The sequence below is a fragment of the Vulpes lagopus genome, chromosome 6 (assembly GCF_018345385.1).
Source record: "Vulpes lagopus strain Blue_001 chromosome 6, ASM1834538v1, whole genome shotgun sequence".
Classification (NCBI taxonomy): Eukaryota; Metazoa; Chordata; class Mammalia; order Carnivora; family Canidae; genus Vulpes; species Vulpes lagopus.
Genome location: NC_054829.1, coordinates 72,589,265 through 72,616,845, shown reverse-complemented (window position 1 = coordinate 72,616,845; position 27,581 = coordinate 72,589,265). Strand labels below are relative to the sequence as shown.

The window sequence follows — 27,581 nt, the reverse complement described above, 5'->3', positions numbered from 1 at the left end:
GATGCCCGGATTACATTATGTCTAGGTGTGTCTGAGAAGATGTTTCTGAACATGATCAGCATTTGCATCAGTGGGCTCAGCAAATTGTGCTCCTCAGTGTGGGTGGGCACCTTTTGGTCTGCTGAGAACCTGAATAGAACAAAAGGGAGATGAAAAAGGAATTGATCCTTTTCTCCTGCCTCATGGCTGAGCTGGACATTTCCTCTTCTCTTGCCTGCACACTGGGATTCATAGCATTGGTTCCTCTGGTTCTCAAGGCTTCAGGGTCAGACTGAACTATACCACAGGTCTTCCTGGGTCTCCAGCCTGCATGGCAGATTGTGGGATTTCTTAGCTTCAATAAACATGAGCCAATTTCTTGTAATTAAAAATACATACATTTTTAGAAATACATACATTCTGTTGGTTCTGTTTCTCTGAAAAACCCTAATACAGTGTACATACAGATATGTTATCTGGTACTTCCCCAAATATACCCCACCAAATACCACAAGAAAATATATATCCTACAAAATATCCATTACAAAATTTTTTTAAAAAGGATTATCCATTACTACCATGATATAAAGTGGTGACACTTAATGAGAATTTCTAAAATCCTTCAAAAATAAGCTATTATTTGATCAGACAACAGAAATTTTTGCTGGGAAATATACTTTCAGTACATTAGTTTTGTAGAAATTGACTGCATTCAAGCAGAAGTTCACTTTATGTTCTTTTCAGACAATTACGTATGTTCAAAATCTCACTGGTTCCTTCTTAACAGTCTGGTAAGTGCCAGAACTGATAGACTTCAATGATAATTTCTCTAGGAGGTCTGCTAAAAAAAAAAAAATCATGCAAAACTAAATGAAAGCCAAATAGTGAAGATATATTTTGACATGGGCTGCAGCTACCCAATTGTATCAATCAAAAAGCTTATCAACAATTACAATGTAAGGGATTAGCATTGTGCAAGTTTGATATCAGCTATCAATGTGAACCCTCCCAAGGCTTCCTCTGGTCAACCAGCACCATTTTGACTCCCTTCTTATTATAAATGGGTTAAGATCCAGAAATGCCTAAGCAAAAACAAAGGCGATTTTTGCATACTATCTCATTTTTTTATTACCAGCTCCTAATGTTTTTCTCATAATATGAATAACTATTAACAGAAGAACGTTTCTTTTTATATTTCATGTAAGGCTTCAAAGAAACAACTAGAATATTACCCGTATCTGGTACCTCTTACACCTGAAAAAAGGCTTAAGTACAACTAATTACAATATTTGTGAACTTAGCTGTGTCAATACTACTCTAGACGAAATGTCCTTTAAATGAAAAGTTTTCTTTTTATTTACCTAGGATTCTAAGGCATACAAGAAACCAAGAAATCACACCCTCTCTGAAATTGCACATTGTATACATATTGCAAAAATATTAAAAATTAAATAATTTAAAATTGAGTTAAATACATATAACAAGTTTAGGAATTGAAAGCTTTACTTGAACACAAAAAGCTACCCAAATAAACTTCCAGATTTTTAAAAACAATAAAACCTATTATTTATCTAAAAGTCAATATACTTATTTAGTGGCTATTAAGATAGCTGCATTTGCAGATTTTTAAGGCAGTGAAACTACTCTGTACGATACTATAGTGGTGGATATAAGACATTATGCACTTGTCAGAACTCAGAATGGACACCACCACAACTGAACCCTAATGTAATCTGCGGACTTTGGGTGATACTGGTGTGTCAATGTAGGTTCATTGATTTTTAACAAATATTATCATCCTGGTGGGGGATGTTGATGACAGGGGGAGGTTTTGTGTACGTGGGGTAAGTGGTATCTGGGAACTCTTTGTACTTTCCTCTCAATTTTGCTGTGAACCTAAAATGGCTCTAAACAATAAAGCCTTTTGTCTCAAAGATTTAAAACACTATGATATAAGGTGATTTCTCTTGAAAGTTTATGTGAGTACTGATCAATATGCCATTTTTCACAAATCTAAGAAAAAAATTATTTCCAATGCAGTATTAGAGAGTACCTAACTTAACCCTAGGGAGTAGTATAACTTAACCCTAGGGAGTAGAAGCAAAGGACATGTAAATTATGTATATTTTGTTCCTTGTGGAGATGGTACCCAGGAAAAGAGGAATTGTTTGAGAAAATTTTAATGAGATATACAGAACATCAGAACTAGAGGTATGCTAAAGTTACCCCAAAATATCTTCTGGCCTAAAATATCACCATCTATCTCTTAGCATCTGTAGAATAAGGTAAGATAGGAAAATGGAAGATCACAATCACAGAGTGCCTGGTCCACTCAGCAATACTAAAGTTGGACTTCTCAAGATCAAAGATGGTGTTACCTGTTGCTCCCAACAGTTGTTCTTTTTGGCCATAGCTTGTATACCCAACTAACCTGACATCATGCCCACATCCTGACTTCTAATGAGTACGTGGGAGAAACTGCTATAGAAAATATCTGCAGGGGGCCAGGGCGGCTCACTTGGTTAAGAGCTGGACTCTTGATTTTGGCTCAGGTTATGATCTCAGGGTTGTAAGACTGAGCCCCATGTCTATGCCTTGAGTGAAACCTGCTAAAGATTCTCTCTCTCCCTCTCCCTCTGTCCCTCTCTACCAAAAAAATCAAAATAAAAAAGAAAGAAAATATTTGCTAAAAGATGGCTTCTTGAAAAACATGAGAAAAATAATATCATGGATATTATTGGAACAAGTAGTTTATATTTTTTAAAAAACTGAAAAAAAGGAAGTGATAATGATAAAATATTGAACTTGCTAATTAAGCTTATTTAATTTTGCTACTTAGGATGGCTCTATGGATGATTTTCTTATTCCAGCTCCAACTAAAACAAAGGGCAAAATATTTGAGGGAGGAAAAACATAGCAAAATGTGTATATAATAGGTTTTCTACTAAACTTCAACCTTCTGGCATTTTCATTTATTCTTGCTAAAATAGTGTTCTATATTTGAAGTTTCTTGGAGATAAATAATGTACAAAGTGGCAATATGATGACTTATGGGCAAGAAAGGAGAAACACAAGACACAAATTTTCCCTAAATACAGAAAAGTTGAAGTGGTTTAATTCATTTTTGCTTTCTGAGGGAAAATATGTAGCAAGAGGTAAACAGCAGAGTCAAGGTCTAAGCAATAATGACTAGCACTGAAATAGTCAGTAGTAAAGTCTTCTACATGTCTAATAGAGATTTTGAATATCTAGGTAAAGCTTTAAAAAAATCCATAAATGTAATACAGTAATAACTACCTTTGGGTGAAATTCTCATTGGTTGTATAATTTATTTAGTTGCCCCAGCATACCACTCTTTATTTTATTTGTCTATTTTGGCACAGTTTTAAAACATTCTCTTTACTTTGGATATTTGATATAATTCATCTTATTTTTTATCGAATTTAATTTTCTACAAGATCCATTATAATTATGACCTCCATAAATAAGTTGACAAATGTATTGATTTGTCTCTTCTTATTGGTAGCAAATTGAAATTGTAAGTCTTCTAAAAGAATGTCAAGTTCTTCACCAAATTAATGTGTGATGTCTTCAAGATGGATTTAATTTGTGCCACTTGATAACAACCATTTCTGGATTTGTAACTGTCTCTTTCCACTGATTTGCTGCTTCGGTGTGATTACTGTCTTCACTTATCCAAATCTGCAAAGGAACAGTACAACCATTTAACTTAACACAAAAACAGCAATTGGGTTCAAAATAGTTACTTCCTCTTACTGATGAAAGCCAGGTGGAAGTTGGGTTCACATTATTTTCAATTAAACGTCTTTTCATTTTTCCAAAACAACGTTAAAACATTTACTAATTTTATATGATTCAATCCAACTTGAAAATTCAATGTGGAAAAAAATTCAATATGAGATATTCTAAAATAATTTCTCCCCAAACAGTAATTAGTATCCTTCGTTATTCAATAAGTCTAGGAGCTCAACTTACAATTGATCCCAACCATTCAAAATCATCTTTGTAAAAGTAAGCTGAGACTAATCATGATATAAGTTAGACTGGTACAAAATATACATTTTAAAGCACTTTTTACACTAGATAAAGCTATGATTTTAACTGAAATCTAAACTATAACTTTAGGTAATAGATATGAATGAATTTGAGAAGACCGCAGAGCATTATGCAAGTGTAAGGCATCATATCCGTCACAGGCCCCAGAGACAAGGGGCACAAGGGGTGCAAAGCCTGAATTCTCACCTGAGCTTTAGTACTAACAGGTGCTGTTTGGAATTAACTCCTCTGACATTCAGTTTCTAATTCTTTTAAATAAAGAAACTGAAGCAAGTTACTAATTTTCAAACTTTTTCTCCTAAATTTCCTGGTCTTAAAGAACTTTTCCTTCAAATAAAATCTTACAAAGAACCTACTATATGCAACAGGTAATACCAGAGCACCTTGGCTGAGATGAGTGGGAGGCTCTGAGTCCACATCTGGCTCCCCAACCATCGTGGTTCCTAACGATACCAGAGAAGCCACAGGAACAGATGGCCAGCAAGAACCCTTCCAGAATTATTATTCTTAACTAGACTCTCAACCAAGAAAGTGGAATCACCAAAAAAGTTATCCTGAAAAATCACATGTCAAGAAAATCTCCCATTCCATTCATACATGGTAGCTGAGGCTTGAGGGCTTGAGGATATAGGAAAACTTTAACTGAATGCACATCACAGGCCTCATGGCTTTGCTACTCATATGACTTCTTGAGTCCAAACTCCTTCTCAAATAGGAATAAATAAAGAACAACAAAACTATAACTTTTTTAACAAATATTTTAGGTAGAAAATACATGAAGAAGTGAGTCAAAGAGTTAATATTAATCTTTGGAAATTCACACCTAATCGGAGGACTTCATGTAGACTGCTAAGAACATCTTGTTATCAAGCAGAAGCTTTTAAACCAATGATGTAGATTTTGGACTTTAAATGCTAGTCAAACAATCATAATGAAGATAAAAGACAATGGGCAGCTGCCATTAATCTACTCGGAGTAAAAGAAACTACAAGGGAAATAAGTCCCTATAGGATTGACAAGGCAGCAAGTGTTATACTGTCTTACACAGATTACTAAAAAATTTTTAAGAGAGTAATCCAGACACTAAAATCATCCATCTAAATACCATCACAACCACTGCTAAAACTAATGTTTTCTAGAAATTCAAGTCTAATATAATTCAGTTGATAGCACACAGAGTTACATGTTAAATTTAACATGAAACAGAATGAGGTTGGGTATCTGCAGCCTTAGAAAAGTCGATTTAATTGCTTAGTGTCAGTACCATTAACTAGTCAATGGTACTGAAAATCTGATCTTTCTTATGGTATTTATAGTTGAGAAGCTCAGAAATAGACTCATTCTAAGATAAGCAGCCTAACTGCACAGAAATTCCAACTACTTGTATTAAAGCAAAATCGGACAGGATTTCATTTTTGTGGCAACATTAAATTTTAACTTATGATGCTGTAGAAATTTACTCCATTCAACTTCAATTTTATCCTCCATTCCTTTTGTTAACCAACTGTCTCAATGCATAGAAAAGTGCAAGGAAAGGATCAAGGGAAAAAACTCCCTACTAACCTGCCCCACAAAGTGTCGTCTTCTTACAGAGCTCCGACTATAAAGCTTAATGAGAAAAAGAATTTCTTTTTCATTCTGTAAAAGTGGAAAAATCATAGTTTCTCCCCACTTTACTCTTCCATTGGAGGCTTTCAGTAAGCGGGTCTTCTTCTTATAAATCAACTCTCCCGAACTAAACATTGCCACCTTCACAAAAAAACCTAAAAAAATAAGAAGTTGTGATATGCAAAATTTTATTTTAAGTGCCATACAAAGATAATATACCTATATATTATATTTGGTGTGAAAATAGATATAAACCACTTATAAAGATCCGATGAGCTACAGGTATAACAGAAAACATTGCTAGTAAACTTGGTAATTTTAATCACACTTTACAAAGAACTACAGCAACCTTGAAGGAATTTAATCTTCCCCTAACCTGAATGCCATGAAAAAGAAAGGGGTCAACTCTTTGGACAGCTGGAGGAATCTACTTCCCAATTTTACAGAGGTACAATTCTTTGCTTGAGACTCTAGAGGTTCAACAGCTGCCCACTAAAGAAAATCTGTTCATTAAACAGATTGAGATGGACAGCTTCCAGTAATGGTACAATAGCTGCACAAACTCATCTTCCCATACATAACAATGATAAACTCTGAGAAAAATTTAAAAAACAAACAAACACTGTACAAGACATTAAAGAATGATCAAAAACAGGAAGAAACTGAAAGGGAGTCAAGTCTTAAAAGATGGGAACTGTACTGGGTAAAATTCAGGTTTCTGAAGCTTTCCACCTAAGCACACTGCCCAGTCTGATGGACACACGGCCAACAGTTCAGGCCGAGGGTGCAGCCTGGCTAGTATGAGTCGTCACAAGGGAGAGCTGAGGCTGCCAGGGCAGCAAGAAAGTGAGCAAACTGCCAGAAAGGAGGCAGCTGTAAAGTGAGGAGCTAGTCGGACCATGAGATTTAGAAAATACAGATGTGGATAATCCCAATTAGCAGTTTTGGTTAACGAAAGACACCCGTTGGTGTAATAAACCACATCTGTAGACTTCTCTCATGGCCTTGTTTCCTAGAACTAACCCTGTGTAGTCCTGGTGATTTGTTCTTTTCATGCCAAGTTGGATTTTATTTGCTTATTTTTATTTTATGATTCTTCCATCTATCTACACAAGTGGTAATAGTCTATAGCTATTTTTTCTATGCACTATTTTTTCTGTTTTGATACGAGAATATGCTCACCTCATAAAGTTACTTTTTCCATTGGTTTTCATGCTTTGGAACAGCTTATATAAAATAGGAATTAAATGTTCCTTGAAAATTTGGTAGACTCCACAGTAAAATCATCTTGGCCTGGTGCTTTTATTAGAGGCAATTCTTTAACTACCTACACATGGTTATCATTTTATTCAGATGTTCCCCTGCTTTTGGAGTGAATGGCAACATTTTCTTTTCTCTGAAAATCAGTTATTTTATATAGATGTTCAAATGAATTGGCAGTTTTAAATGATATTATTTATTATTGAACCTCTTCTGAATTTTCAATGTTATCCTCTTCCTTTTCATGTTTTATTTTTTGCTCAATCCAACTCACTATAGGTTTGTCTATTTTATTGATCTTTTCAAAGAAAGGGCTTTGGGTTTTACTGATTATGTCTTTTGCTGTTGTCTTCATAATTATCAACTTCAACTTTACCTTTAATTCTTTAGGTCTACTTTCCTCTGTATCTGTTGGGGTTTTCTTAGCTTCCTGAACTGAATGGCCAACTGCATTTATTGTTAGTCTTTGTAGTTACAGTGGACATCCAGATATTCTCTCTTATAGAAGAATAAAGGAGCGCTCTAACCATACCATACTCTTAGCCCTTCAGGTAGAACTGACCTCAAACTTCCAGCTCAGGGAACAGCCATGTGAACCAGGCCTAGATAACACAAAGTATCAGAACCCCTTCTTCTTCCCAAAGGAACAGGGAAGGAAAAGTGTTTTAGTGTTTCTGTTTGATATTTTTAGGTTTTTAAAATTAAGCTTCTAGTTAGAATGTTCAACAAAGGGTGTAGACCTATAGAAAGGATAAATTATCTAGGCTGGTGAAATGTATCTGACAGTCCTCTGGACACTCAATCTATATTACCTAATGAACTAAATAGGGAATATGATCAAATGGATAAAAACCAAGAGAGCATGGATTAAGGTTGTCACAATGACTAAAATGTGAAATCCAATAAAGTAATTTTAAGTTAAAAGTGTTTAAGTATTATGCTAAGTGAAATAAGTCAATTGGAGAAGGACAAACATTATATGGTTTCATTCATTTGGGGGATATAAATAATAGTGAAAGGGAATAGAAGGGAAGGGAGAAGAAATGGGTAGGAAATATCAGAAAGGGAGACAGAACATGAAGACTCCTAACTCTGGGAAACGAACTAGGGGTGGTGGAAGGGAAGGAGGGCGGGGGGTTGGGGTGAATGGGTGACGGGCACTGAAGGGGGCACTTGGCGGGATGAGCACTGGGTGTTATTCTGTATGTTGGCAAATTGAACACCAATAAAAAATAAATTTATTATTAAAAAAAAAACAAAAAAAACCCAAAGTGGAATCTTCAGAAGATATTAGTAAAAGATAATTTTTCCTACATGTCTTAGTAATTGACATTAAAATCTTAGTTGCTTTTATTATGGAACTTAAACACTTTTTTTAAAATAATAAATTTATTTTTTATTGGTGTTCAATTTGCCAACATACAGAATAACACCCAGTGCTCATCCCGTCAAGTGCCCCCCTCAGTGCCCGTCACCCATTATACACCCCCACCCCCTGCCCTCCTCCCCTTCCACCACCTCTAGTTCATTTCCCAGAGTTAGGAGTTGAAGACTCCACTTTGAACCACGGATATACTTACTCAAAGTGAGAGGTGTCGAAGAGCTTGGAAGGTATTGTGCCTCAAGAATTTGTAACTGAATTCTGCTATTTACAGCTTGAAAACAAGTCCCCAGTTCAAGTTCTGCATGGCAAACCTGGATATCAAAAAAGTGCCTTTTGGTAAATAAGAATAAAGTTTTGCAGATACTTCAAAAATTAAAAAATAAAGAGCTATAGTAAGAAGTTTTGAAAGCTTTTTATTGACACACAAAGCTATGATATAAAAGATGGTTCGGATAAATGCCATGGATTCTGTAAATATGAGCTACTCACTTTCATGGATTCTGAAAATCCAAATCACACCTACGTACATACACACCTTTAAAATCAGGGTGGTCAAAAGACAATTAAAATTGAAAACAAAAAAAACAACAACAAAAAAAATAATAAAATAAAATAAAATTGAAAACAAATTAAATTCCTGAGCAGCAGTACTAAAGAAAATGTCCGTGAAATAAACACCAAAAAACCACACTTCCAAAACACTTAAATTCAGTCATTTGAATTATTTTTAATACATAAACTACAATAAAAAATTTCAAATATGAGAATCATCATTATTTTTCCCAATTGTAGACATGACAGTAGGTGCTACCCAATTTAGAAGAAAAAGGGTTATTCCAAGCGACAAACATGTAGGTTAAAGGCTGAATTGCTATGCTGAGTGAAAGCCAGCCAAAGAAGAACATTAGAAAGAAGGAAGCTAGTGAAAGTAATGAGATAGCAAATAATAAGGAAAAAGTCAAAGAAAACCTGAGGAAAACAATGCAATGAAGCAGATTCAGAGAGGGGAAAAGTTAAAATGTGCTCTTCATTATTGCTAGCAGAAGAACATAAGTAAATTCATGAAATGGAACACAAGCCAGCCTACTTAGGTGCATTTCAAGGTCCCTGGAGTAAAAAAATAAAAGAAATAAACATAAAGTCATCCAAACAGAAAAACATTACTGTTCATGTGCTGAGAAGAATAGGTGTGGGAATAAAGCAAGAGCATCGTGTTAACAGACCTCACTAGGGCTCGGAACAGACAGGCACAAAAATCTTTGTGAGTGTTGATGCCAACGAAGGTAAAAAAAACAGCTGAATGACCTCCATGAAGAGATTTATATTTGGTAATTGCCTAGTATTCCCCAGTAACTGACATAACTCATTGAAAAAGAACTTTTCGGGGGATCCCTGGGTGGCGCAGCGGTTTGGCGCCTGTCTTTGGCCCAGGGCGCGATCCTGGAGACCCGGGATCGAATCCCACATCGGGCTCCCGGTGCATGGAGCCTGCTTCTCCCTCTGCCTGTGTCTCTGCCTCTCTCTCTCTCTCTGTGTGACTATCATAAATAAATAAAAATTTTAAAAAAAAAAAAAAAAAAAAAGAAAAAGAACTTTTCCAAGTACATGCCATTGACCGAATCATGGGCATTTCCTTAAAACATGATCCTGCATTTTTTTTAAAGATTTATTTATTTATTCATTTTTATGATAGACAAAGAGAGAGAGAGAAAGAGGCAGAGACACAGGAGGAGGGAGAAGCAGGCTCCATGCCGGGAGCCTGACGTGGGACTCGATCCTGGGACTCCAGGATCGCGCCCTGGGCCAAAGGCAGGCGCCAAACCACTGAGCCACCCAGGGATCCCTGATCCTACATTTTAAAACTGGTCATCTCAAGATCAAAAAGATGTGAGATATATTTATACATATGATGGAATATCACTCAGTCATAAATAAGAATGAAATCTTGCCATTTGCTATGACATGAATGGACCTAAAGAATATTATGCTAAGTGAAATAAGATTTAAAAAAATATCACAGGGCAGCCTGGGTGGCTCAGTGGTTTATTGCCACCTTCAGCCCAGGGCCTGATCCTGGAGACCCAGGATCGAGTCCCATGTCAGGCTCCCTGCATGGAGCCTGCTTCTCCCTCTGCCTGTGTCTCTGCCTCTCTCTCTCTCTCTCTCTCTCTCTCTTATGAATAAATAAATAAAATATGTTTTTAAATCATATGACTTATTCCACTCAGCATAATACCCTCCAGTTCCATCCACGTCAATCAGAGGACAAACATTATATGTTCTCATTCATTTGGGGAATATAAAAAATAGTGAGAGGGAATAAAGGGGAAAGAAGAAAAATGAGTGGGAAATATCAGAAAGGGAGACAGAACATAAAGACTCCTGACTCTGGGAAACGAACTAGGGGTGGTGGAAGGGGAGGTGGGCAGGGGATGGGGGTGAATGGGTGACGGGCACTGAGGGGGGCACTTGACGGGATGAGCACTGGTGTTATTCTGTATGTTGGCAAATTGAACACCAATAAAAAATAAATTTATAAGAAAAAAATGAAATAAAAATCATATGATTTTATACATATGTGGAATCCAAAAAACAAAACAAATTCTTAAATACAGAAAACAGTGGGAGAAGGGACATGGGTGGGGGGATGGGTAAAGTAGATAAAGGGGATTAAAAAGTACAGACTTCCAGTTATAAAATAAATAAGTCACAGAGATGAAAAGTACAGCACAGGGAATACTATAACAGCGTCACATGTGGTAAATGGTAACTACAATTATTATAGTAAACAAAGAATACTGTACAGAATTACCAAATCCTCATGCTGCACACCTGAAACTAATTTAACTATCCAATCATACTTTCATTTAAAAACATTTTTACAAATACAATTAAATTGGTCATGTCATATGAAATAAAGATATAGATGGTGAAAAGTGAACCACTTTATAAATCCAACTGTTGAGGTTAGACTTCCCCTTAAAAAGTCTAAAATCATGGTCAAACTCGTCTATTTTGGCAACAAATGCTGGATTTTTTTTAAGATTTATTTATTTTGAGAGAGAGAGAGTGTCCGTATGTGTGCATGCATGTGAGCAGGAGGAGAGAGAAAGAATGTCAAGCAGACTCCCTGCTGAGCATGATGCCTGACTCATGGTTTGATCTCCCAACCCATGAGATTATGACCTGAGTCAAAACCAAGAGTTGGATGCCTAACCAACTGAGCCACCCAGGCACCCCAACAAATGCTGAATTCTGATAAATAAGTGAAAGTACTATTTTTGCCTTTATTATCAGAATAAGAATGGATCCATATATCTCTTTGGTAGCATATTTAAAATAAAGCCTCTGCTGATTTAAAAAAAATGCTGCTGCTGCTCTTGGCATTTAAAAAAATAAATATGGGATCCCTGGGTGGTGCAGTGGTTTGGCGCCTGCCTTTGGCCCAGGGCACGATCCTGGAGACCCAGGATCGAATCCCACATCGGGCTCCCGGTGCATGGAGCCTGCTTCTCCCTCTGCCTGTGTCTCTGCCTCTCTCTCTCTCTCTGTGACTATCATAAATAAATAAAAATTAAAAAAAAAATAAATAAATAAAAAATAAAAAATAAAAAAATAAATATAACAGTTACTTACTGTTTACAAAAGCCAAGAAAACCATTAAAAATTTTTGTTATTATGGTTTTGTACCCATTATGTGATTATTCACATGAAAACACCTAATGGTGGCAAAACTTCCCTTAGTGTTACACACGGGTAGTGCTCACTTTCACAAAAATGAACAGCATTTGGCAAAGGGTTTGCCATTTCTAACTTGTCAATGCCATTTCAGAGTTCAACTCACTTAGTATGTTCCAGTATATCAATTTGGATTGTGGAAAACTATTCAAAGTGGTTTTCCATCTCCCAATAATCCCAAAATTAAAATTCCAATTAGCTGGTATATATTAAGTGCATTTTTAATGGGCAGAACACTGTGGAGGATATAAGATATGATCTCTGGTCTTACATTATTATATATCATGTTTTAAAGAACAAAAAAACCTGAGCCTTCCAGAATTATTGTTGAAAGTAAAAAGTTAAGCATAATTAGACCGTGATCTGTCTGGTGATGTCTCCTTGGTGGGAGCGATACGTGGTAGAGCTAAGAGAGCTGGCCCTGGGATCAAAGCTTCTGCCCAAATCCTAGCCCACCAACTGCTGGCTAGAGAAAACCAGGCAAGCGCTTCAACATATTGGTCGCTATGGTAGGGATAACAAGAGCAGAAAGCTCATAAGTTTGGTGTGAGCATTCAATCACCTAACAGCATATGGAGAGAGCCCAGATGTCCACTGACCGGTGAATGGATAAAGATGTGGTCTATATATATATACAATGGAATGTTACTCAGCCATCAGACAGAATGAAATCTTGCCAGTTGTAAAGACATGGATGGAGTTAGCAGGTATTATGCTAAGCAAAATAAGTCAGAGAAAGACGATTATCATACGGTTTCACTCATGGAATTTAAGAAACAAAACAGAGGATCATAAAGGGAAGAGAGGAAGAAATAAAACAAGATGGAATCAGAGAGGGAGACAAACCAAAAGAGCTCCCATAACTCTAGGAAACAACTGAGAGCTGCTGGAGGAGAGTGGGGGCGGAGGGATGGGGTAACTGAGTGACAGGCATGAAGGAGGGCACGTGATGTCATGAGCACCGGGTGTTACAGAAGACTGATGAATCACAACCTCTATCTCTGAAACCAGTAATACATTAGGTGTTAATTAATTGAATTTAGATAAAATAAAAATTAAAAAATTAAAAAATCACCTAACACCACATCAGTTGTTTGGTTAAGTGTCTATAAATGTCAGCTATTTCTTCACACAAACCTCTTCCACATTATTTGACACAGAAATTTGGGTTCTCAAACAAATACTTCCATTGCTATTTGTCGAGGTCAACAACTCTGTAGTACGGAAAACATTAGCTCTATATAAAAGTTCTGCTGTTTACGGTGACATAGCTGTCAGTATGGAGGATGGGTGTGGAAATCTGGCTCTGTCACTTTCACAATCCGAATATCAATTTTACACAGGAAACAAAGCATACTATTATTGCATTAGCCAATAGTACAAAACATTCACCGGTAACACAAGTTCACTGGTCCAGGGTACCTCGCGAGCTCCCTCAAGCCATCAGCCTTTCTGTATCCCTAGCACCCAGCACACAACAGATACACAAACATTTGTAAGACCTCTAATACAGGAAATAATTTGGTAAAAACTTAGCCAAAACCATCCTTTCAGATTCTCCAAGGCAGATAAAAATGATAGCATCTCAATTTTCCCCAGAAAACACCTTTGCTGAGTTATCTTCTGATCCACTCTACTGGTCTTTAAAGTTTTATTATATGAATTACCCATTGGAATAGTATATTTGTGCCTTCTGTAAAACACGGCTGCAGATTACCATCTACCAAGCTAGTTTCAAAGATGCAAGTGACCAACCTGTCCCAGTTATGAGGCAAATTTGCTATATTTAAACAGAATATAAAAATAATCTAATAGAGCATGCTTTCACTCATTTATTCTTTCATACCTACCTGGGTACCAATATTCAATGTCAAGAGTATAACAGGCCCTTATAACGCTGGGCTGCAGGGGCTAATACACACAATAAAATGGAAGCCTGAGCCTAGTTTTGTTTAAAACAAGCAACTGAATTCTAACGTATAATTAATGTTGTACAGAGAACACATAGGAGATGAAGACAGGAAATAACATACAAGAAATAACTACCTAAAATTTTCACTTTTTGATCAATCATAGAAATCTATTTTCATGTTTTAAATTCCCTAATTAAATTCCCTAATTTAATACCCCTCTAATTCAGTGGTTCTCAAGCCAGGCTGCACAGTAAAATCACCTGGGAAGCTTCTGAAAAAAACAGCAGCTTCTGGCTCCCTCCCATCTCCCCTCACCCCCAGAAAATTCTGATTTAGTTGGTTTAGGTGTGGGCATGTTTGTAAAGCTCCCCAGGTGATCCTAATGCGTAGCCAGGGTTAAGAACCACTTCAAATCACATTAAATATTTTTTAAGGTAGGTAAAATATAAATCTCACATAAACTTAAAATCACATATAGATTTGGCCTTACAGAAGCTTATGACTGATTTCTGTAACTGCTATCCTGACACAGAAACTATATAATTAAATTATCAGGGGTTTCTAAACAATCTAAAGACAGTGTTCAGCTGGCTAGTTGAAAGAATTAAAATCAGGTCTCAAAAATCAATACACAGTACAAATAATCAAGTCATTTAAAAAAAAAACAAATCCAGCTATAAAAAACCTCCATTTTACCCAATTTATGGACATTTAGCTTACTCATGATTAAACCACCTTCCTAGTCTATTTTAAGGCAATCTCAGAGTTTGGAATTTATGATTCTTTCTTGCTATAACTAAATTATCAGTTAGTCACTTCAGGATTATTTTACCTGAAGTATGAAACATTTATAAAAAATGTACAGGAGAAGGTAACCCTAAGGGTATTTTTCAACAGAGAAAACAAAGGTTCTCTGTTAACCTTTTATCGTTTAATTAAAAAGTATTAACAATGACAGTATTATTACTTCTTGAAAGCCTTCCCAACCGTCTAATATATTCTAGAATGTCCCAACAAAAACTCATCCACAAAATAATTCTAAAAGTATAAAACAGTTTTAACATTACATACTATTATCACTTACAGAAATTTTTGAAGGTGGCATTATATCCAAAGAGTAATCCATTTCCTGTGTGCTGAGAGTTCTGAGTGACAGTGAGCATTCTCCAATCGTTTTCTTCCTGGGAGTCTGGGTTTGAATTTTAAATACAAGCCTTACAGTTTGTAGACTTTGGAGTTTAATGGCAAATACAAAAGTTTCCATAAATTCAATAGCCTAAAACAAAACCCCACAAGAAAATAAGAAATAATAAGATAAGAAATAATAATAAGAAAACAATATAATAAGTAAAAGAAATGGGGAAAGAAAAGATGATATGCCAGTACAAAAGAGGTAAAAGTAACATTTTATCATCTAGGAAGGATCTGATTTTTTTTTGCAACAAAAAATATTTTTCAATGTAAGTCAAAATGACAATGACCATGAGTTGTTTTTCCAGAATTTATTCTGGATACTGCCTTTCTTACTTTCACAAATCAAATCACCCTTTTAATTACTAAGGAATTCAGGTCAATATTAATTCCACATTTAGCAGAAGATAGCTTTTCTTTTTGAAAACTGGGTTGTTTTCCATCTTTGGTTCTGGGGTATCTTTCCTGCTCTTCACCACAATTTTTCAACAGTTAATAAGTGGTTCAAGTATCTCAGGTGTGCTCTTTCAGCAAGTACCCCAAATCTAACTGTTCATATTAAAAGACTTGAATTATTTCTATTCTTTGTCTAATATTCTTCCCACCTACCTTGGGCTCTGATTTCTCCTCCTGTGACATTTGCTCCATTCTTTGCAACCTGAAAATCAATCTCCTTGAAAAGTGCTACCTTCTCCCATAACTATCCACCCTAGGCAGCAAGTCAGTGTTTTCCGTGCTCAGAAGATTTTCAAACGTTCTTTCCATAACTCCTAATATTTTAAAAGCCCTGTCTTACCAAGAACTAACATCTTCTTAACACAAGATTGATTTTTGCTATCTACTTCCTTCTTCCCCTCTACTGCATTCTTTTGAAAGGGAGGGGTTTTTTTGCCTTTTGAAAAAACACAATATCTGGGCAACTAACATCCATATTTTAGATACTGTGCCAACATTTTCACTTTTATTGTAATTGCTTACATCTGTATAGTCAAAATTGTGTTTCTGAGAGCCTCCCAACCACTGGAGCTATCTTTTTCTCTGAGTCTCAAGGCACAGGATCACACCACCAATAGAGTATTCATAAAATATGTAATGTTAAAACTGAAATGCAGTGAGCTTACACATAATGCAAGTGTGCTGGTCTGTCCCACATTTTGCTACAATAGGGGTAAAGGGGTAAACAAGTTGACAAATAATAATAAATTTTAAAAGTAAGATTCCATGCAAGAATTAATAGGAGAGCAATTTTTCCTAAGCTTAGTTTTATTTGAAAATAAAAAAGTGAAACTGTTTAATTCAGGAAGGATCCATCTTCAGTATCAGCACTATAACCATATTTAAGATTTATTTCCATCTTGACTTTCTCTAATGCATATTTTCACAGTGAGATACTAAGACATGTACATCAATTTTGATTAGTGCCTTTTCACTTATTAAGAATATTTTTCCATGTCCTATAAAACTCTTCCTAAACATTATTTTTTATAGCTGCCTAGTATTCTATCACATGGTGTTATGGTTTAAATTTGGCCTCAAAAAGGATATGCTGAAGCCCTGACCCTCAGTAACTCAGAATGTACCTTATTTAGAAATACGGTCCTTGAAGAGGTAGCTAGTGAAGTTAAGGTGAGGCCATAGTGGAGTGAAGACACAGTGACAGATGGAAAATGCCACATGAAGATGGAAGCATAGAATGAAGTCAAGGAATGTCAAAGATTGCTGACCATCACTGAAGCTAGGAGAGTGGCATGGAACAGATTCTCCCTCACTGCTGAAGGAAGGAACCAACATGCTGACACCTTGATTTCAGACTTTCTCTAAAACTGTGAGAAAATTCTGTTGTTCTACGCCACTCAATTTGTGGTACTTCATTACCCAAAGAAACAAATGCACATGGTATATATGTAGCGTGAATTTTCTTAACCATTCCCCTATATAAGACATTTAGATAGTTTTCCAATTATTCCCCTTGAATAAAACTGCCAAGAATACTTTATATATTTAAATATTTCCATGGAACACATTCCAAGTCGAATCATCATGTAAAGGCATATTAAAGCATATAAATATTTCAAAGCTTTGATGTGTTTTGTCAAAATAACTTCCATAAAGTTCTATGCTCTAGAGTACTTATAAATTTTTTCCTAATTTTCATAAGCAAAGAAGGATAGAAAAGAAAGAACAATGTGTAATTTAAATATGTATTTCCATAATTACTAGAGTAAACTTTTTCATGCTTATTAGCCATTTGAACTACTTTATCTTTAAATCATACATTCTTATAGAAAATACATTTCATTTGGATGGAAAAGCAGTAATGAGAAGACAGATGAGAAGAAAAAAATGAAGATATATTTAAACTAATGTGAAATCTGGGATCCCTGGGTGGCTCAGTGGTTTAGCGCCTGCCTTCAGCCCAGGGCATGATCCTGGAGACCCGGGATCGAGTCCCGTGTCGGGATCCCTGCATGGAGCCTGCTTCTCCCTCTGCCTGTCTCTCTCTCTCTCTTTCTCTCTTCTCATGAATAAATAAATAAAATCTTTAAAATAAATAAATAAATAAATAAACTAATGTGAAATCTAAAACCTATAAAAACAAAAACAGGATCATTAGTCTTCCAGTTATAATAACTGGAAATATTTAAAAGAAATTTATTATAATCATGCAATTATTTCTCAAAGCCAAAGTGGGGTAGGAGAAAGAAGATGAAAATAGACCTTCATTTTCCTTTCATACGAGAAAAGTAAATGGTCTTCTTAGAATTGTTTATCTTGTATATACTTTAGTGATTATGATTTTCTTTTTAAATGCATCTTAACATTAGACAATGTAATATCAAGTATTTTTGAGACTCAAAATTGTCTTTAAAAAGTAAGGAATATGTAATTTGCAATTTCCCCAAAATAAAACACTTTGTTATTCCAAGTCTTCACATGGCTTAACGTGACTAATACAAAAGAAGCCTAAAATGAAATTCAATCACAGCCACTTACATTTGAGCCTTCCTTGGCTGAAGATTTGAAATGCACTGGTTTGGGCAATGTAAGTATTCCTTTTATAGAAATAGTAGGAGTGTCTCCAAAACTAGAAGGCCAACTTAAATCTCTGCACTAAAAAAAATTAAAAATACATTTGAATTTTAAAAAGGACCCTGGCAATACAAATATTTGATGTTTTTGAGTTAATGACTTAAATACAAACTTATAAAAGTAAACTTTAGTCTACTGAGATCTCATTTCTTCTACCTTAAAATAATTTGACATTTAATGTTCTAGATATCATATCAATTTTCTTCTTAAGGTTAAAAACCACAATTCCATCATACCTACAGATTTATTTTCTTTAGTCTTTTTTAAATACTGTTTTCTGCAAAATACTACAGAATCCTAAATTCCAAATAAAGTATTGTCCAGTTCCCCAGAAAGAGCACCGTAAGTTTGTAACAAAAACATTCAATCTTGTAAGAAAAGTTGGTATTAACTAAATTAACTTACTTGTAAAACTGTGATCCAGATCTGTTCTACTGAAGAATTATAAAACACTTTCACATGCAATCTCCCAAAATCTCTTTCATCTCCTGACAAAGTAATTGTATCTGAATTGTAAAAAGACAAAAACATTTGACATGCTATGCAATCCTTCTAATCCAATTATGCTTTGATACAATCCAATTTTAGGAGCACAGTTGAAAAATGCCATAACTTTTTTTAAGTTGCCACTTTAATAAAAAAAGAAGTCACACTTCAATGTTATTATTAGAGTGCTGGGGGAGGCCTACTATAAAAAGTACATGGCTTAAAAATTTAACTCAAATATAGATTGAGACACTTAAGTTAAAACTAAGATAAACTTCCCCCAAGTAACACAGATATGGCTTTAATCCTGTATGCTTCTGGAAATTCCTTCACTAGAATACTTCAAAACAAACAAAAGGCATTTAACAGCTTCGCATTTTTTTTAAAGATGCATTCATGCCTGAACACTGAATAATGGGCCATCCAACCTGGGTATTTATACGCAGATAACAGATGTAACCATCTAGAGGTTTTGTTTTTTTGGTAGAAATAATTCCCTTAAGAATATAAAAAGGTGGAACTTTATTCCTTACCCAGGCTTCTGTTACTGCCCTGGGAATTCTTCCTTGAAGAAGAAGTGCTTGGCACGCTGGACCATGAATCATGTCTCTAGAGATAAAAATTGCCCTTAAGTCCGATATCACACATCAAATTTTAAGATTCTGACACTTATGCCCCAACACCCACCTTAGTATCAAACCACATGCTAACCATGTTGACAAGTGTTACTGGTCAGAATTTCCCTCTTTTAGGCAGTAAAGAGAAAAAAAAGCTTTCTGTGTGTGTTATCAGGAAAATCTTAAATAACTTACTGGATTACATATGGGGAAAGCCTTTGTTGTTTGGGGTTTGGCTTTATAATAAGGAAAGAGGTTACCATATTTCCTACTTGAAAGTACTAGTAAAAATAAGAATATATTTGGAAGAGCCCTATTACCTAAAAACCTATTAAGTAGCAGTCATCAAAGCAGAGTTCCCTCTGAACCAGCAATATCAACATTGCCTGGGAACTTGTTGGAAATACAAACTGAGGTCCCAGTGCAGAGCTACTGAATCAAAAGCTCTTGGGGTGGGGTGCCTGGGTGGCTCAGTGGTGGAGCATCTGCCTTGGGCTCAGGGTGTGATCCCAGGGTCCTGGGATTGAGTCCCACATCAGGCACTCCATGCAGAGCCTGCTTCTCCTTCTGCCTGTGTCTCTGCCTCTCTTTCTGGGTCTCTCATGAATAAATAAATAAAATCTTAAAAAAAAAAAAAAAAAAAAACTCTGGGGGTGAGACCTGGCAACCTGTATTTCAACAAGCTCCCCAACCTATTCTGATACACATTAAAGAGCTGCTGCTATAAAGAATTAATTCTGCAAAATATTAACTTGACTGAGGATTATGAAGCATTATTTGTAATACATTTCCATTTTAATAAAATATATGTAAATACATTCACATGGACAAAAGCCCACAAGTATATATAATAACATTTTCATGGTGTTTTTACTCTCATTACAGGAATATAGGTGATTTGTCTTTTTACTCTGCTTAACTATTTTCTAATTTTTAATAATAATCACAATTTACTTATATGTTTAAAAGAAACTTTTTTAAACAACAAAAATTATTCTATTTCAAAAATAGGAGAATGCTGTGTTAATATTAATAAATAACAAAAGTCCTGTATCTCAATAGAAATACTAATTTTTACTAAGTAGGTAGCTATGTTCAATAAGGAGAGTTAGATCAATAAGCACATCAATAACCATACCATTTTAAATTCCAACTGCCTTCAAGATTGCCTGAGTACATACCAACAGAGAGATGTTAAGATTCATTTAAAGAAAAAAAAAAAAAAAAGACTGCCTTTTAGCATTCAGCTGAGACCTTCCTGAAAAATGGACATGGGAAATGCAAAGCGTTAATTCTTCAGATATTACCACAGATTTATCTACAAAAGATCCACATATGTTGTTTCTAACATAACTCATACATTCCTCAATTTTTACCTTAAAAATAATCGTATACAATTAAAATTTATATCAATAATTCACCTGCATGAACCGTTGAGATGAACTTGTAAGATCAAACATGGACTTGCTTAGCCCAGAAGAACTGGGAAGTTTGCTGGTCCTTAAATCACAAACTACAAAGAGACATGGAAAATTTTCTTTAAAGAAGAAACATTGGAATTTTACTTAATCACCATAAACTAAATCTCTATAGGAGTGCATATAAATGCAACCTATTTAAGAAATAAAGTCTTCTGGTGATCCCTGGGTGGCTCAGCGGTTTAGTGCCTGCCTTTGGACCAGGGCGCGATCCTGGAGTCCCAGGATCAAGTCCTGGGATCGAGTCCCACGTTGGGCTCCCGGCCTGCTTCTCCCTCTGCCTCTGTCTCTGCCTCTGTCTCTCTTTCTATGTCTATCATGAATAAATAAATAAAATCTTTAAAAATAAAAAAGAAGAAGAAAGTCTTCTACTAAAGTTTAATTTTTTTCAATTATTTTACTTTTGTTCCAAACAGAAACCAACGTAAATCAAACAACACATTTCAAAACCATATCAAATATCAAGCAGGAAAAACTGAACTCTTTTTGTTTACATTACAATTCTTCATCCCATAGGAATAATCTAAGAGAATGTAGGTCCTCTATGCTAAATGCAATTCAACTATGTAATGAGCACTTACCACATTAAAAAAATAATATTGAATTCCAGTGCTGCTATATTTCTAGTCTGTATTTCTAGTTTTCCCCCAAACTAGAAGACTTTTTAAAGAATGGAACTCAGAATACTGTGTATCCTAACACAGCACTGAAATAAATACTTAAATAAATACTTCTGCTTTGTTTTCAGCACCTCACCTTGAATTCAGCTGTTGATAGCTGTATACATTAAAAACTTGAAAAACAGAATTTTGACAATCAGATGTGTACATGACAGTCTAAAATTGATACAGTCCTCAAATATTAAACTAAGAAAGTTCTATGATCATGTAGGCATTTTCTGTTTTCTTTGTTTACACTTATAATTTCATCATGGGTTGTATGTTTACAATTTTCACTGAATAGAGCAGGGAAGAAAAAAGCTAATAAATATCTGTTGCAGAATTTCTAAATGGATATATAATACTAAAAAAATGAAACTTTAAAAAAAGTACAAATAAAATGGAATTTGGAACTCCCAACCATATAATTCATTCAATTTTTATGTTAGGTAGAGTACCAGAGAGAAGTCATAACATTTATCCCATCACTTCTGAAGCCTGCTTTTCTCTTTTTTTTTTTGTTTTTTTGTTTTTTTGTGTTTTTTTTTGATAATAAGAATCATCTCTTCCAGGGTTTTAATTTGATTTCCACATTTGTTAAAGAGGAAAATATACAAAAAATTTTTCATACCTGATCCATATAGTCTCACTGCTTCTGAACGAGGGGGAAGGCGTCGGCTCAAATCAGGTGAAATGTGCTGATATCGATGGTATGGGTTGTATATATCGTAGCTGGCTCCATGCTGGGATGAACTAGAAAGCTCTACCTTTCGATCTCCAAAAGATGCTCTGGCAGATGCTGAAAGTAAGTGTTTCTGAAGTTTTATAAGACCCTCTTTTTAGAGTTATTTGCTAACAGCTGTTGCATCCAAGGTGAAGGGAAAAAATTTTGTCTCAAGTAATACTAAATCACATGTGTTTGGAATATTTTTAAAAAAGTATATTTATTGAGCTCTACACACAGCACTCTGCCAGGGGTCAGCTGTGAACCCTGCTCTCAGTCTGGTAAATTGTTGGCATTTTTCTTTGCCCCATTAACAATTCTGTATTTTGTGATCTGAGTTTTCTTTTATTATTCTACTTACACAAAGAACATCTTTTAAGTAAAAAGATCATTTTTCACAAATACACAGAACATTTATAAAAATTGACCAGAAGCTAAGATATACACAGAGCAGTTCTCAATAATTCCAAAAGGACTGAAATCACAGAATAAGGTTTTCTAACCACAGTGCAATAAAGCTAGAAACCAACAAAAAGGTGATTAGAGAATATTTTTATGGAAACACAAAGGATCTAGGACAACTGAAAAAAATCTTCAAAAAGGAAAAAATATGGAAAGATCTATGCTCCTACGTATTAAGAACGGAAGATTGGCACAATAAAATAAGATTAAGCAGAACAGAGAGAGACACTCATTATTTTGTGGACATGAGATTTACAACCAATGTGGCACTGGAAAATCTTTTCATTAAAGTATGCTAAGAAAACTGGATATTGGTGTGTGTGTGTATATATATATAAACCTTCACCCCAACTAAAAAAAATCATAAAACATTAATTTCAAGTGGATTGTGGGTCTAAATTAAATGTTAAAGCAAACCAATAAAACTTGTATGTTTAAGGAAATTTATAAGAAAGTTTTCACAGCTTTAAAGCAGGAAAGAACTTCCTAAATGGAATACAGCAATTTTATCACAAAATTTTGTTAATATACAGAACTACTTTAAAATTGAAATTTTCCGGGATCCCTGGGTGGTGCAGTGGTTTGGCGCCTGCCTTTGGCCCAGGGCGCGATCCTGGAGACCCGGGATCGAATCCCACATCAGGCTCCCGGTGCATGGAGCCTGCTTCTCCCTCCGCCTGTGTCTCTGCCTCTCTCTCTCTCTCTGTGACTATCATAAATAAAAAATAAAATAAATAAATAAAAAATTTGAAAAAAAAATAAAATAAAATAAAATTGAAATTTTCCATTTTCAATTGAAGAGAGTGAAAAGGTAATGCACGGAGTGGGAGAAGACATGTGCAACAAATAGAACCAACAAAGGGCTCATACCCCAGAATATACAAGGAATTTTCACAAATCAATAAGAAAAAGGCAAGTCCAAATATAAATTGGCTGTAAGACTCAAGCAGGCACTTCAGAAAAGAGGCTACCCAAATAGCCAAAACACATGAGTAGGTGCTCAATTTTCATGAGTTAGGAGGCAAATGCAAATTAAAACTCCCAGAAGAATCCACTACAGACTCAGCAGGATGGTTAAAATAAGAAAGCCTTACAAAAGCAAGTGTTGGCAAGAGAGTAGCACAATGTGATCTACCAAACCCTGCTGGTGGGAATATAAACTGAGGCAATCACCATGGAAAAAAAACTTGGCAAATTCTAGGAAGGCTGAGATATATATATACCCTGTGACATGACAATGCCGTTCTGGGACACATACACAACTGAACTGTCTGCACGTGTGCACCTAGGGACGTGTATGAGAGTGTTCATAAGCCTGAGGATTGTTGGAGGGGAAGGGGTTGGGGGATGGGGCAACTGGGGGATGGGCATGAAGGAGCTCCATATGTGATGAGCACTGGGTGTTACATGCAGCTGATGAATCACTGAACTGTATATCTGAAACTAATGATGCAGTATATGTTGGCTAATTAAAATTTTAAAAAAGAATGTTTGTAAGTATCCTTATCCATCATGGCCAAAAATGGAAAAACTCTCAACGTCTATCACTAGTGAAATAAACTGTAATCTATACGTACTAATAAAAATAAATGTGTGCTATACAGAAACATAACTGCATACCATGCCACTTAGAATAAAGAAAAATAAATATATTTTCTGTACAGATGTTAAAACTAATGGAAGCTACTGACAATGTGAATGAATCTCACAAAGATTATGTTGAATGAAAGAACCCATACTGTGGACGGAGCCTCGGTGTCCATCGAAAGATGAATGGATAAAGAAGATGTGGTTTATGTATACAATGGAATATTCCTCAGCCATTAGAAACAACAAATACCCACCATTTGCTTCAACGTGGATGGAACTGGAGGGTATTATGCTGAGTGAAGTAAGTCAGAGAAGGACAAACATTATATGGTCTCATTCATTTGGGGAATATAAATAATAGTGAAAGGGAATAGAGGGGAAGGGAGAAGAAATGGGTAGGAAATATCAGAAAGGGAGACAGAACATAAAGACTCCTGACTCTGGGAAATGAACTAGGGGTGGTGGAAAGGGAGGAGGGTGGGGGTGGGGGTGACTGGGTAGCGGGCACTGAGGGGGGCACTTGACGGGATGAGCACTGGGTGTTGTTCTGTATGTTGGCAAATTGAACACCAATAAAAAATAAATTTATTATTTAAAAAAAAAGACTTTCAAAAAGCTAAAAAAGAAAGAAAGAAAAGAAAAGAAAGAAAGAAAGAAAGAAAGAAAGAAAGAAAGAAGAAAAAAGAAAGAAAGAAGAAAGAAAGAAAGAAAGAAAAGAAAAGAAAAGAAAAGAAAAGAAAAGAAAAGAAAAGAAAAGAAAAGAAAAGAAAAGAAAGAACCCATAAACAAAAAGACTATGCTGAATATGTCATTTCATTTACATAAAGGTCAGAAAACAGAAAAAACTAAACCACAACATTTAGGGATATGTGCTTAGCTGGTAGAAAGTAAGAGTAGAAAGAAAGCAATAATCATTACAGTTGGGATGCTGATTACTCTGGACTGATGACGGAAACGAGGGAAGATGAAGGCTTTTACACATTGCTGGTGGTATTTGTTTACTTGAGTGGTGACCATACATGTGTCTTGCTTTGTAATAAATCACAGAGATACATAGTTGTTTTTCTCCTTTTTCTATATGTGTGTATTTTGCAATTTGAAACAGGTAAAACCATTTATCAAATTCCTTTCAAAGTTAAGAATCACATTGGAAAAAATACAGAGACATGCTATAAAGTTTTTAAGTGTTTAAATGATTACCATCTTTTTCTTCTTTTTTGTCCTATTTAAAATAGAACTCACAGTAAAACCAATACTTTCTGAATTAAACAATAAAACAGGTGGCTTCACACTGAGTTCAGAAAAGAAAAAGAAAATATGGGGTTATGAGGGGAGATCTTATCCTCACCCTAGGTCAAATAACTGTGTGTGTGTGTAATCCAAGCACAATTCACAGGCAGAGGGGCGCCAAATGGAGTTATGAGGCCAGAGAGCTTTGTAAGGAACCAGTCCACCTTGGACACTAACCCCTCTCATTCAGCACACAAGCACTGGCACAAGTGTTTAGACACAATACCCTGTCTGGAGTAGTAGCACCAAAGATGACGTACTACATTTACATTTATAGGCTATATCTAAGAAAGAATATTCAGATCTTATTTTACCCTTACAGAATCCCAACCTTCCCCTCAAACAGTATACAGTGATACCATTATTAAAGTTCAAGAGGAAGTTCTCTCAACTTACAGAACCACAGTGCCATAATAAAACCAAACATAAAGTGACATTTACTTTACGTCTCTCAAAAGCTCTACTTAAAATTTCAGTGTTTATTCAAAATACATTCTCTTCATGGATAGATAGGTAGATGTGTGACAAAGCAAACACAGAAAGATGTTAATGATAGAATCTTACAAAGTAGTAAGTTATGGTTATAATCAGACCCCTCACTAAGCAAGCAATAAAACAAAACAATTTCAGATACTTGACACATAATTTCAGCCATCACTGACAATGGCCTGCCCTATCTCCCTCTCAAAATGTCCTTGTCAGCCCATCACTCACAGGCATATACATATACAGCATGCACATGTCTGACTTCTAGAATTAGATGCCCAGAACACTTTCTTGAGTCTAATAAAGTAATTTTTCTCTCCCATAGGATCAAAATCAGATGGCTTTGCCACATCTTCCCTGAGCCTATAATTTAGCCAATTTCCTCATTCATTGCAAATCATTCAAATCAAAAAGCAATCTGTTGGGGATCCCTGGGTGGCTCAGCGGTTTAGCACTTGCCTTTGGCCCAGGGCATAATCCTGGAGTCCTGGGATAATATCCCTCACTGGGCTCCCTGCATGAAGCCTGCTTCTCCCTCTGCCTCTCTCTTTCTCTATGTCTCTCATGAATAAATAAATAAAATCTTAAAAAAAAAAAGCAATCTGTTTTCTAGTGATTTAATGAAAACGAAAAGACAAAAGAAGGCCTATCCTATATTGCCAGGTATTTCTTATTTTCTGATTATGAAAATAATATATTAGATACTCAGTGTTTAAGAATACAGAATTCAGTAAAAAATTATGGTACATCTATTGATTTAATACTATGGGGCCATTAAAAAGCAATGAATATGAAAACGTGTTCACAATGTGTGATATGAATAAAACAGATTACAAAACTGTTTATGTGGTTTAATCCCAATGCTGTCACAAGTACAAGAGAAAGACCAGGATATCCTGTGGCCAAGAGCCTTTAAACACTATTTTTGAGAGACACTGCTGATATATGCAAGACAAAGTGGTGGGCCAAGCACAGGGTTCCTCTTTCCTTGAAGAAAGAGGAAGGAAGGAAGGAAGGAAGGAAGGAAGGAAGGAAGGAAGGAAGGAAGGAAGGAAGGAAGGGAGGGAGGGAGGGAGGGAAGGAGGGAGGGAGGAAAGATAGATTAATTGATCATCCCACTAAACTCAAGTCTCCTATAGATAACAAAAGTACACTGTAGACCAAAAACAAAATGAACAAAACCCTGAAGGTACCAGAGAGTTCCAAAAATTGGTACATATCCAGGACAGCATTGACCCTTGGAAGAAAGGGAATGGACACCCGTTTTTAATGACTATTAGCCTAAACAAAAGCCACAGTTGATGCAGCACGGGACGGATAAAGCGCCAATAGAAAACCCACACTCTTTCTGGCCAGAGTTCCAAGCGCCAAATTCTGTGAATAAAGTCTGCTCAAATATCTGTTCTGATCCTGGAGCCACACATATGCAGGACAGATCCAACTAAGGATGAAAAAAAAACAAGCTGAGATAAGAGCTGTCACCAAGGACACAGAATTTACAGCATAGCCCAACCAAGTTCATTTCCTTGATAAAAGAAAGGAAAAAGAA

The 27,581-nt window shown here is 35.6% G+C and overlaps 1 protein-coding gene across 5 annotated transcripts in view; it reads right to left on the bottom strand.

The window, feature by feature from the left end:
* Nucleotides 1-2,666: 2,666 nt before the first annotated feature.
* The window catches only part of TC2N (tandem C2 domains, nuclear), a 42,960-nt gene continuing 18,045 nt past the window's right edge, over nt 2,667-27,581 (bottom strand). For 4 of the 5 annotated variants that reach the window (XM_041760258.1, XM_041760257.1, XM_041760259.1 and 1 more), the window contains 9 exons: nt 22,112-22,279; nt 20,765-20,856; nt 19,260-19,335; nt 18,646-18,746; nt 18,145-18,261; nt 15,044-15,235; nt 8,505-8,619; nt 5,620-5,819; nt 2,667-3,681 (listed from right to left, as the gene is read on the bottom strand). In XM_041760258.1, the coding sequence (XP_041616192.1) occupies nt 3,571-3,681; nt 5,620-5,819; nt 8,505-8,619; nt 15,044-15,235; nt 18,145-18,261; nt 18,646-18,746; nt 19,260-19,335; nt 20,765-20,856; nt 22,112-22,279 (1,172 nt within the window). In that variant the 3' untranslated portion in view covers nt 2,667-3,570. Of the gene's footprint in view, nt 3,682-5,619; nt 5,820-8,502; nt 8,620-15,043; nt 15,236-18,144; nt 18,262-18,645; nt 18,747-19,259; nt 19,336-20,764; nt 20,857-22,111; nt 22,280-27,581 lie in introns of those variants that run through there. The other variant, XM_041760261.1, reaches the window with a different exon arrangement.